This window comes from Anopheles aquasalis, chromosome 2 (assembly GCF_943734665.1).
Source record: "Anopheles aquasalis chromosome 2, idAnoAquaMG_Q_19, whole genome shotgun sequence".
Classification (NCBI taxonomy): domain Eukaryota; kingdom Metazoa; phylum Arthropoda; class Insecta; order Diptera; family Culicidae; genus Anopheles; species Anopheles aquasalis.
In genome coordinates this window covers 75263147-75275646 of record NC_064877.1, presented here as the reverse complement: position 1 = coordinate 75275646, position 12500 = coordinate 75263147, and the positions used below count along the sequence as shown (strand labels likewise).

The 12500-nt window shown below is 50.6% G+C and overlaps 1 protein-coding gene across 4 annotated transcripts in view; it reads left to right on the top strand.

Moving 5' to 3' along the window:
* LOC126581565 (1-phosphatidylinositol 4,5-bisphosphate phosphodiesterase classes I and II) overlaps positions 1–12500 on the top strand; it is a 67973-nt gene that overhangs the window by 2409 nt on the left and 53064 nt on the right. For 3 of the 4 annotated variants that reach the window (XM_050245306.1, XM_050245307.1, XM_050245303.1), the window contains exon 2: positions 7044–7699. In XM_050245306.1, the coding sequence (XP_050101263.1) occupies positions 7418–7699 (282 nt within the window). In that variant the 5' untranslated portion in view covers positions 7044–7417. Of the gene's footprint in view, positions 412–7043; positions 7700–12500 lie in introns of all 4 variants that reach the window. The other variant, XM_050245304.1, reaches the window with a different exon arrangement.

Below are 12500 nucleotides of genomic sequence, written 5' to 3'. Positions count from 1 at the left end.
CCAAACACCCCAGTAGCACCACCAGCATAACCGCAGCATATCTACTACCCAGAGCTACCAGGCCAGACCAACAAAAGTGGCCAGTGGTTTGTGTCTCCAACTCGACAGCGTTACGGCCCCCGACGTTCTCGGTTCTTCAGAGTTTGGGGTTGTTTTGTTGCTCCCGCTCTCCGATTGCAAAAATTATGGTGCGTTTTGACCGCGGTCAGACGGCGGTGTGAAAGGGGAGTACGTGAGAGAGTTTAGTGTGTTCGTGCGTGCGTGCGTGCGTGTGCTGGCGCAAAAATAGTAGTTTAGCAACGCGCCAACCCGTCGTCGCCTAACAGCAGCTCTATCCTGCGGTCTCGTCCGTCGACATCTCATCCATCATCATCCTCCGGTGTTAGCGTCCGCGCTGGTCGCGGTGTGTAGGTCAGTTTCGCCGCTCGTAAAGTGTTAAGGGCTTCAAGGGTTGGGCAGGGCCGACGGCACGAGCTTCGCGTGCGCCTTTCGCGGAAAGGCGCGACTCGCCCCTTTTTCGGTTCGGGCAACCGCAACTCCGCAAACGCCCAAGTCCGTAAACGGTGTCCTGCACTGGTTGTGCAATCGAGCGAGGTACCGAGCACCGCGATTCAAGTGTACCCTGCATGCTGGCTGGCTGGCTGGCTGTCTGGACAACTCAAGTTGAACTCAACTTGAGCTGACCACCTTGGCCGTACCCGGTCGGTGGGAGAACGGTAATTTTGTGGTGCGAAATTAGCAAAACAACCCCGCCCTAAAAGCGCGGGGATGCCACAGGTATCACAACGCCCCGGAGTGCCTGCCATGTTTATGCTGCTACGCGGTCTAGCATCGGCAAGCATGGTCTCAGCATGCTGTTGCAGTGGCTGCTAGCCAAGGAAGGCGCCCACAAAATGCAACATTTTTCCTTTCCTCTCCAACACCCGACCGAGAGTGGGAAGTGAAGGAATGGTTCTCGATGGCCATTCTCGGCGATTCGTGTTAAGCCGATTAATGGAGCCTATTTGGTAGCCGGACCAACCACACCCACCACCATGCAACTCCACCGTGCTCCGGGCAAAACTCTTTAGCAAGGGACACACCCCCTGCCATTGGCTAAAAGGGAGGTGAGTCTCCGGCCGACTTCTCCGATAGTTTTCCGATGGTGCGAGCAAGAAGCTACCGCACATTAGCATAGCACTGAATAGCAAATGGTGAGGATTGGGGACGCGAAAAGGGTTGGTTTTTGCTGGAAGAAGCGTAAAGAAGGTGGATAAAACATTCATTGCCAACAGAAACTAGGCGGTGGAGTAAAGAGTAAGGAAGACAACCAGGACAAAGTGGAGTGTTGACTTGGCGGTCCGTGGCTCCGTATCGTGTCTGGCGTGTCGTGCATTATTTATTGTTGAATTATGAACTCTGGATTCCGGTGAAACCGAGAATCGATGCCACTTTATGAGTGCCTGATTGACGGTTCAACCAGAAGTCACGGGGTTCGTTTTGAAAAAAAATCGATTTTTTCACTCAAAAGTGCAACGAATCATCCAGGGAGGAGGTTTCTTTTTGGTTGCTCAACGTTTCCGGTGGTAAATGGTTCGTAATTCGCTACAAACTACCTCTAGCAATATGCGCTGATGTGGTACTTGATGTGCTTCTGCTAATTTCATCTCGTGTAAATCTTTTAAATAGGAACTGATTTCGAGAATCTTCCTCCAACCGGTAGTACCATAAGAACTCGTCCGCTGTACATGGATCATTCCATAAAGTAGCGTTGATTTGCAGCGCGGTAGTAAGCACTCATTACCTTTCCGAAACGGGTGCAAATGCGGGGAGGTGGAATTGCAAAAAATAAACATAAAAGCATAGTGCGCAGCGGAGAGAAGGCTGCTACAGGCTGGTTGGTAGGGGCTGGGTGGTTTGCTCTTAATAAACACTCCCACCAACCGTCCTGCTGTGGCAGGTGGCAGGTGTTGGCATCGCGCTATATGCGCTACCCACGTCGGCAAAGACCCCGGCAAATGATCATCGCACAAGATCTGCCTCTGGTCTCGCACTTTCCAGTGCAGTAGCAGTGCATGAAGGATTTTATTTTAGAACAGTTTACGATCGGAAGCAGGAGAAGGAAGCCCCCCGCGCTTGATCCCAGACCGCCAGAGCATACCATTAATTTACGGTACGTCGCACGGATTGCTGTAGTCCTTTGGCACACTGGACACACAGACACTCGGACTGGCAGGTTGCGTCGTCCCGATGCTGGTTTCGATTAAAACGACTTCAAATAAACAGCGCACTGCACTTGCCTGCCTGCCAGCCGTTGTCGTCGTCGGGGTGCTGTCATTCAAGTCAAGTCAGTAAACGATCCTCCTCAGTTGGTTCGTGATTTAATGCGTGACGAGTAGTAGTGTAGTAGCAGCAAATGCACCAGCACCGAGCGATGCACCGTAAATGCACTGCCGTGGGTGGTTTTAATTTAATTTCTTTTTTATTCTTGGCCATCTTCACCAACAATCACCCCCCCCCCCACCCCCCACAACCACATCAGCTAGCTTGCGTTCTATCACCGTCCACTAGAGAGTGATGACGCACAGAGCAAGCGAAGCCCAGCCCCAAAGGTGGAGACGCTCGATCATCGCGTTTTGGTCGAGCGCACCGTTTTAAGCATGATTCATGTGCAATTTCCTGCGCTTCCGCTTGGTAGGTTAATGGAAGACGTTGGGGAAGGAAAGGAAGGCTGAGGAAGGGTGGTAAAGTAGAGGGTGTAGACATTTTCGCCACCGGCAGTAGGGTGGCAGCGCCAGGTTTCGCGGATTAGATGGAACAGCAGCATTGCAGCAGCACTCGGTTGCCAACATGATGGCGTGCAGCACTCGACAGCTGAGCATTTAATCGCGCATCATCATATCCCCGCGCTAACGGCGTGGCCCACCGCCCTAAGACGGCTGCAATTAGTCAAATGTGGCCATAAATTATTTGAATTTTCATTCCGCCTGTTGGAGCAATTTTCGCGTGAAGAACGTTCTTCATTAGCACCGGTCGGTACGATCGGTAAGGTATGCGAAGCGATCCTTTAGCTAATGCAAACGGTGCTAGCGCTCTCTCTCTCTCTCTGCTTCGTAGGCTCTTCTGGGACTACGGGAAGTGCAGAAGGCGAATACTTTTTATGATGGAATTCTTCTTTTCCATAGCGGTACCACTTGGCACGTGCCCGGATAATTTCTTTTAAATTTTTATTGGATTTGCAAAGGGTTTGGCTAAAAGGGGAAAGGATCGCCTTTTCGTAAAGAGGAATAATAATAATTCATTAGATTATTTTTTCACGTAGATTTGAAAGTATTTGCCAAACTGTTGGCTAGGACTACATTGAATTACTTAGGTTTGTTTTGAAAACTGTTTAATGAAGTGAATTTATTAACCAGTTTTTTACTTGTTATGCTATTGTTTTTGAATCCTATTAAACTGTAATTACTATTAACTAAACTTGCTAGATGTGACCTTACAGGCAACTTTGGATTTTAGAATAGCTACCCTAGTTTCAATGAACTTGCGCCTTCCTACCAAATCCAAACAATTTGGATACTTGCATTCGATAATTCGAGTTTAGATCGTAAAGCGATAAGTCCACTCCGTGCACCGCTTCTCATGTTCTCTTGGCTATATACGAGAAGCGCACATTTCCGGCCGTAGCACACTTGCTGCGTGTTTATGACAAAAAGTCCTGCAAGGAAACTTTTATCTCTCGTGCGCTGGCTCTCGCCTGCAAACTCTCCGAATTTCCCTTATCAATTCCTCGTACTCTGACATGCGGATTGCAAATATCCGTTGCATCCGAGCAGCAGAAGCAAAGGAAGCGGAAGAAAAAGTGCAAAATGCATAAATAGATAACTATAGACTTCCCGGTTTCCTCCTTCGGTGGTGGTGGTGGCGTGTTCTGAGGGGCGACTGTTGTTGCATATCCTGCCACAAAATGAAAACTTTCTCCGAGCTTGCTACCATTTTGCGGGCGGCCCAAAAAACTGCATCCCTACCCGAGGACAAAAAAGGGAAGTTATAGTTTCCGAGTTCCGTTGCACGCTACCCGTCCCGTAACATGCATAACTTTACGTCGGTTCCCCACACCGCCCAGCTCTATCGATTATTGATTAAGCTAGCCACGGGGCTCCGGTGTATGCATTGAGTTAAAATTTTGCAAAAAAAAGTTTTTGGTTAGAGAAAGTTACTCCAGGCATGTGGTGGAGCTGTGTTTTTTGTTAGAGACAGAGCAAATGCAAAGTTTTATCACGTAAATTAGCGATAGCATGGGGTAGCCGAGTAAGGCGCATGAGCTCACTGGATAGCGTACGCCATCGCCAGAATTCCCTTTTGTGCTGAGGTCCACGAATATGGTTCTCGGTATCACCATGACAACTCGGTATTGGGCTCTGTCGTGTGATGCTGTCGCTGGCTGATGACGTAGAGCAGAGTGAAATCATCTCCTGCGTAAGGCAGCGATGCTTGCTTGCTTGAGTTTTCCCTTTGAAGTATTTCAATTGAAAATAGTTCGCGTTTGGCAACATTTGCCGTCGCCCAAAATAGGCGAAGACGAGACGACGTTCCTTGAAAAGGAAAGAAACGAAGACACAAAGAAAGGGAGAGAGAGGTTGATTTTCATGCTTTAAGCTGTCGACGACGATGATGGTGGTGTGTTATGCTGTGCCTCTTGGAAGGTATTTTATTAGAATCAAGCCTTCATAACTCAATCGGCCCCCGGCGTCTGTGCCTCCCCGTGTTGCGTAGCCTTTTTCGAGAGCAATTTTCAATAAGCACAGCGAAACAGTATCGTGCGAGCGCTTCGTGGCCGTGGTGCGCGTAGGGAGTGTACCGTTTGAGGGGTTGCGCGCCCTTTGATGCCTATAAATGGTGATGACAAGTGGTAACCCCCCCGGTGAGAACTGTAGAGCAATGTGCGCGTAATGGATCCATTTCCAATCCGTCAAAGCTGGCAATCGTTTTTGCCAAGGTTGTCAGGCTACGGCCTCCACCGTGAGGGATGGTTTCCATTTTTGGCCGTCCAGATTTTCGTGGGAAACCCCAGCGGCAACAGCAGCACTCTGTGGAGCTCTGGGCGTCGTCTAAAGTGTCTCCGTCGGACTTTACTGTCCGGTTCCGGCGCTCGTCCATTTTATCACCGGTGTGGTGGTGGTCCGGTCAGCCCCGAGCTTGGTGGTCAGCACCCGAGGGGCCACCGGGGGGCCACCGGGGGTCCGTGTTTCGGATCGTAAACTCTCGACGGCCACGCTTCAGATTTTGAATGTTGTTTTGTGTTTGTCTCGCAACATCTGCAACAGATGGATGGCGTGGACCATTTTCTGTGTGTGGGGATCATAAAAAAGGTGGTGAAAGGAAAAACCTTTCTCTCCTCCTCACTCCCCACTCTTCTCTCACAAAATCGAACAAATCAACCACACACACGGTCACGGTTGGAAACCCCCCAAACGCACCATGCCAATGACGCCATCATGTTTTGACCGGAAAACGGGATACCACACTAGGGGAACAGGTGACCGGACCGGGCACTGGTTGCAGTGGGATAATTTTAGGATGATCTAGGAGAGCGGTAGCGCGGCATCAAGAACCGTGGAGAGAGGAGGAGGAGGAGGAGGAGGAGGAGGAGGAGGAGGAGGAAGAGCGGTCGCTTCTATTCGCGGAACGTGCCAGCTGTTAGGGTAGCCAGATGAAAAGACCTTTTCGTTCGGTTTTCCATCGTTCGCTCACTCCAGCATTCGACCCAGCAAGATTTCCACGAAATACGCGGGTGCCATTAGAAGAAAATGGCCACCGGTCGTCCGGGGATTAATGATCGAAAAAAAAGAGGGCGACCGAAAACGGGAAACGGCGATGGCCGATGGATAATGAGAAAGTTTTCGCATTTCGCGCGATCAACGCGTGACTGAGCGCGGTTTGAAGTTGGGATTAAATTGGGTAAACATTGACCAACTATTGATGGCCATGGTGATACTTCCCGGTGTCCTCTGGCACACCACAAAGACAGGCACGCATACTGGTTGTCACGAGCACTGCTGGGGGTCCATCTTAAAATTCATTTGCTGTCAGTTCGCTAGCAGTTTCGCTCGCTAGCGTCGAAGTTCCCGATGCGGTCGCGACGCGGAGGAAGAGGAGCCCGAAGTGGAGGCGAAGAAGAAATAAATCCGCAAAACATTTATTCGCTGAAAATCAAATCATCCCATCCGTCTGCACGACTGACGCGCCCATTCATCATCAATCACTTAGCGGCTACCGTTTGCCACCGCTCTATGTTGGCGCATCAGCCACCGCTCGCCCACTTGCCTGGTTGGTTGGCGTTCCGTTCCGTTCCGTTTTGTCCATCGAACGAGCGACCGAAGCAGCACCAGCAACAAGCCGGTCAACAGCAGCAGCAGCAGCAGCAGCAGAAAACGAGATGTCGAAGACGAAACGAGTTCCGGAGACGTTGGAATTTCTTCGCTGCTCCAACGGCATGCTGACGGCTGCTGTCGATGCTGGGTGCCTGCGGCCACCACAACCGCTTCCCATTCCCAAGGCGCCCGTACTATCGGGAGTGGAAGAGGGTGAGAGTGGAGCTTTGTCCCCACTTTGAGTCGACTAAACGATTTCTCACTTTACTCACCGACTATTTCTCTGCTTCTTTGCTGCTCTGGTGCTGGTGCTGGTGCTTGGTGCTTGGTGATGCCCTTACATGCCGGGATACATAATTTGTTCAGCCAGCCAGGCCACCATCAATCATCTCGTGGATCCCGCGAGTTGCGGATTTTCCGGTTTATCCTTCTGGTGCCGCTGCTGCTGCTGCTACTGGGAAATCATTTAAAAACTGCATTCGAATGGAAAAACGGATGATTCATGGAGTGATGTGCACGCTCCTCAAATGCAATCGAAGCGGGTGTCCGATTATGCGGTCGTTTGCATAACGCCCCCTTGGGAGCCATGGGGGGAGGGGATGTGGTTCTGGATGTGGAGAGCTTTATTATAAAATGGCGACACGATTTAACACCCGTAACATTTTCCCAATTTTTCTCGCTTTTTTTTTCCAGCGCAATACAAGAGAGAGTGAGTGAAGTGAGTGTTGGGCTGTCTGCGGTGTGGCGGGGAGGGGAGTACCAGTGATTAATTTGAAAATGGTATCTCCAATTGGGTGTAAATATTAATTAAAACGCAACAATGGCGCCGGTTGTCGGTAATCGATCAGCGTAAGCGTGTGTGCGTTCGTGCGTGTGCGGTTGTCTGTGTGCGTGCGTGAGTGAAGTGCGTGAAATATCCTTTTCGCGGTGGATTGGCGTAGTATCCAAAACCCTAGGCTTTAGGTGTGTGTTTTTGTGCGTGGAATTGCAAACCAACTTCGACGACGACGACGCCGACGCTTCGAAGCCCGAATCCTTAGCCTAGCGTCTGCCTTCCTCACTTCAAGATGGCTTCCCTGTTGACGGCCACGTGCACGTCACCTGCAGCAGCGACGGCGGAAGGCACCAGGCAGCAATCGGTATCTCCGCAATCCTGCTCTCCACGCAATGCTGCCTCGCCTTCGCTTTCGTCTCAAAATGCCGGCCAAACACAAACGAGTGCCGCCAACGCTGCCGCAGCAGCCGCTGCCAACGCACTGGCGACGAACAATCCGACGGCCGTCAAGCTGGGCGTGATGGATGTGCCGAAGGCGCTGCAGGATGGTGAAAAGTTTATCAAATGGGACGAGGTAAGTGTGTGCGGTAGGGCACGTTTGCATTATGCAATTAGCATTGTTTTGTGATAACTCTCGACGTCTCGATCTCGCCATGAACGGACGACACCACACGCGATCTGTAATCGGTTCAATGGACCGGCGATGTCAATCCGAGTTGACAGGATCGCGTCCCGTCGTGATACACCGACATAGACAATGGAGACGAGTGTAGCTTGAAGTGTGTGCAACACTCTCCCTCTCTCTCTTTCGTCATTGTGTCCTTGGTATGTTGCTGCCGGAAATGTCGGAGCTTCCTGTCAGCCATATCTCACCGGCGCTCGCGCGCTCCATTGCCCTTTTGCCATTGCCAATTAACCGACGGCGAGCTTGTGAAAATGCCAAACTCACTCACTCCGCTCTGGCCTTCTGGATCCTTGATACTGCCCCCCCCCCCAAACCGAGCGCTGCGCGATGTTTATGGTGCGCATAAATGGAGCGATCCTAATAGCGGATCCCTTGCCCGGTCCGGCCCGACGAGTGGTGAAAATCCCGGGAAAAACCCGTTTGAAGAATTTATTGAGCTTTTCCACATGAGTAAAGTCAAATGGACGAAATGGAACGACCGTGCGAGTGAGCGCCAAGAGGGAATGCGTGGATTTTTCGGGGGTGTAGAAGGGTTTTCCACTCGAACCGTTTTCCGTCCTTCAGAGCGACACTCCCCGAGTTGAGTCGAGGGTGGAGGTGATGCCGCTACGGATACAGGAGAGAGGAGAACCCCACCAGGGGTTCCACAGAAATGAAAGAATATGGTCCCTGATTATGACCAGTTTTGATTGCGTAGAAGGGAGAGAGAGAGAGGAGGAAAGGATACGCAAGGGAAGGGGAGTACAAAGGGGGACCGCATGGATGGACGTGTAAAATGATGATTTTCGTTTCCGGCCCATCCGGACCATGTGTGTGCGCACTCCATGCTTTATCCCTCCATTATGGGTTATCGATTTTCGCTCGCTGCTCTGTGAGGGGTGGATACCCAGTTTGCTGTAGCTCTCGCAACATGGGATCACTTGCACAGCGGGGCGAACACAAGCAACAGTTTTCCTTCGTTCGGTACGGGCTACTGCCGCGTGCCTTGGTAGCCTAGTGCTGCTTGCTGCTTGCTGATGAGGAGATTGGAGCTTTTTTCAATTACCGTCCGCATCCGCACAGGGGATATCCTTTCGTCTCATCATGCCGTACGGGTGCTCTCGGTACAGGTTCGGCATCGTGCTCTCGGTTCTAATGAGCCTGGAATCGGTCCGTACATGCCGCTGTTGCTGCTGCTACTACTACTACTACGCCTGGACCATGCGGCCATGCCGTTAGGTTTTTAATCAACATTTCTTCAAACATTCCATCGACGATTAGCCACTGATGCCGGTGCTACTACCAATGGCTTTGGCCTGCTGCTGCTGCTGCTGGTGCTGCTGCTGTATTCCCATTTCGTTGTGCCCCGTGTGGTTCATCAAACATTCGTTCCGGACCGTTGGTCGATTTTCATAATTACTTTCCGCGGCGTCGTGTAGGAGAAAGACGTCTCTCAGTCGTCCCGGTACCCGGTGTAGTATCTTGATGAGCAGCAGGAGTGGATTCCTTCCACCGGATTCGTTCGCAATACAACGCGCCGAGAATTAATATTTCCCTTGCCCGGCCTGTGCTGCGCTCTGACGCTGTTGCTGCTGAACCGCAAGCTAAATCATCCATATAAAAAGCCGCATAAACACGTGGCCACCCCCGGTTGGATCGTAGATGCGACGCGAAGAGAGCTTTGCCGCAGCAGCCAGCGCACTCTGATCGAGCAGCACGAAACCGCAGCTGCCAGTGCCATCGATGAAATGTATCGCGTAACGTGGTACTTAGTAAAAAAAAAAAAAAAGGAATAACGAATGGCCTAGCCTGGCGCGAATTGGTGCGATTTGCGTATTTACGCGGTGCGCACGGTGCGCGCTATCGGATTACCGCAAAGGAGAAGAGAATTTTCCGCCCGATTGAGGTTCCAGCCGGACGGCCGGTTCGTCGGTGCGAGGCGCGCAGCAACCATCGTGGTGTGTGGTTTGCTCACGTGTTGTGCCGATAGGGCCCTCCTCCACGCCATCCGCTCTTCGATGGGGTGCACTTTGCAATCGCCAACGCCACCACGAGCGATGGCGGGTGTTGTTTACATAATTTCAGTTCCTGGATCCGCTCGGATTACGCGCTAGTTATTAAACGATTTTCGCGAACGCACTTGCTGTTGCTTAACGAGTTGTGAACTAGGAGATCCCGGCGATTGGCGGTTTATGTTGATCGTTTTGAATTAGCATCACGAACTACAAATGACTTTGACAGTGCAGTAGTGTTGATTATGAAGATATTTGATAAATAAGGTGTTTTCTCCGCACAATGTAATTCTATTATTATCTTGCGGCGACTCACTAGAATCCTTACATTTATTATTGAAAGTAGATAAGCTACAGCTTTCAAATTACTTTATTCGAAGCAAATAATTTAAAATAATATTGTATAACTGAATGAAAAAGGATTCAATCCGACATTTTTGCGTACTCTACCTCATAATGCACAATTGAATCTAAGAATAGTAAGATAAACGAAGTGATGCAATCTTAATCCTTAAGCTCAGAACAACTAAGATTCATATAGGATCATTTATTATGGAGGGTAAATACTAGCTTTTCTACATCATCATTTTATTGCTCTTTTGTGTTTAATCTATCTAAATTCGCAATTAGCTCATAAAATTTTAGATTACATAAAGCCGGTGTTCTGGGAATAAGATTTGCTTTTGAGATTCCAACGCAATCGCAATCCCCGGCATCCTCAGATGATTCGGTGATTAACCGGTGGTCGTCTACTTTCATGAACCCTGACCAGGGGCACCTCATCTAGGTTACTAGTCGATTACCATTGCAATCACCGGACACTAGCGGTACGACAGAAATTCAAAACGAAGTAATCGTTCTACATCGCCAAAGGGAATACACCTGTGGAAGTGCTTCTTGCTGATGAAAATGTCATCAATATCGGGGTACAATCTGGGGAGCAACAAAAAGGCCAATGGGGGCGTCTAGGAATGCAACTGAACAGTGTTTGAAATTAGAATTTCATCCAGCTTTAAATCCATACATCACGAGCACCAGCACCATGGCACCTGAATTGTCGGTGCGCTGCTTCTCGAACGGTACTGCGAGTGCCATTGCCAGCAGCGAGCAGCCCTTGAGTTCATTTTTATCCTTCCCTTCCCTTCCGCTAGCAGCAGGTGCGGCTATAAATACGGCGCACACACATACGTAGTGCATAAATTGCTCGGTCTTATGCACCGAGCTGAAACATGATTACACCACACGAACGAGGACGGGATGAAGAAGGCGACTTACAATTTCATTTTCCTATAAATCTGTAGTTGGACTACGTCCCTGGGAAAGAAGCAAGGACTCATCCAACTAAACACATACACATACACATTCACACTAACATGACGGCCAGACACAGGACTCCTGTGTTAAGGGACTCGCTCGTCCTTGCATTCCAAGTTCGCCTGGCAGAGATTCCGGGTGTACCAAGGGGGTGCCAGAAGTGCTTGATCCGCTGGCTGGCTGGCCGTAATTCCAGTGCCATTGTAATCTGGCCACCACACCCTACCAACACACATACATACGGGTTTACCGGCATCCCTACGCGCAACCGGCCACGGCGGTGCTTATGCTAGAGAAGGAGGATTACCCGTGTCCTTATGCTGCTGCAACTGAAACCATTTCCGTGTAAAGCAGAAGTGGCAGGAGTAGAAGGAGCAGCAGGAAGCGAAGGAACAGGAGCAGCTCGAAGGCCCTTCGGAAGTGTTCTGAGGGCGAGGCAGAAACAAGCGCCCCACTTCAAACGAGCGGCACAAAATATGCTCTTGAACTAGATTTCCTGCCATACTTGCACACATACGTGCGCCCGCATAGTGCTACTTGGCGTCATTGTGAATGGGGTAAAGGGTGCGCAAACGGCGGTGCAAGCTCTACTCTGCTCTGTGCTGCCGCGCTGCCACTGAGATCATCCCTTTCGTCGCACCGCCATTTGTGTCCTCTCATTTGCTTAAGTCGAGCTCTGCCTGGCTTCTTTTCTCTCTCTCTCTCTCTCTCTCTCTCTCCCTCTCTCTTTTGCAATCTATCTCTCTTCTTTACTCTCCCTTTCTCTCTTTTTCTCTCCATGTTCTCAGTGTTTACATATCCTTGTTGATACAACAAATCCCCAAGCGCCAAACCCAGCGCCCCATTCTCCCCCCATTTTTTTTTGTCGTTCCACTATGCCACCGCCATCATCATCGGGTGCTTCATCGTCACCCACGTCGGTTATGTTTTGTACAAGCCGCCACCCACACTCAGCAGGGGTGGCGAATACAACGAGGGGACGCAGGGCACCCGCCGCCCGCCTGCTGGTTTGGTGGCTGGCGAATGGGTCTTGATGATGATAAAGTTGTGTCGGAGGGTAAAATGGCGTAGATGGAGTGCCCTACCACTGATTGTGGAGGGTGGGTGGGAGTTGAGAGGGATCCACGCCAGTGAATGTGTCTCCCTTCATTTGCCTCATATTCGATGCCGTTGGATGATTTTTCCTCCTGCCACCGATTGTCGCTGCAGGCACCACCTCCACCGGGCGGGGGGTGTGAGGTGATTTTTTTTGTTTTGCTTTTCTCCCACACAAACACATACATATACCCGGACAGATTGTGTGTTGCACGCGGGCACGCGGGCACCCCTGGAGGGCCTGTCTCGTTTGACGTCGTTATCTTGTCTGTCCGGACGCAAATGCAGCC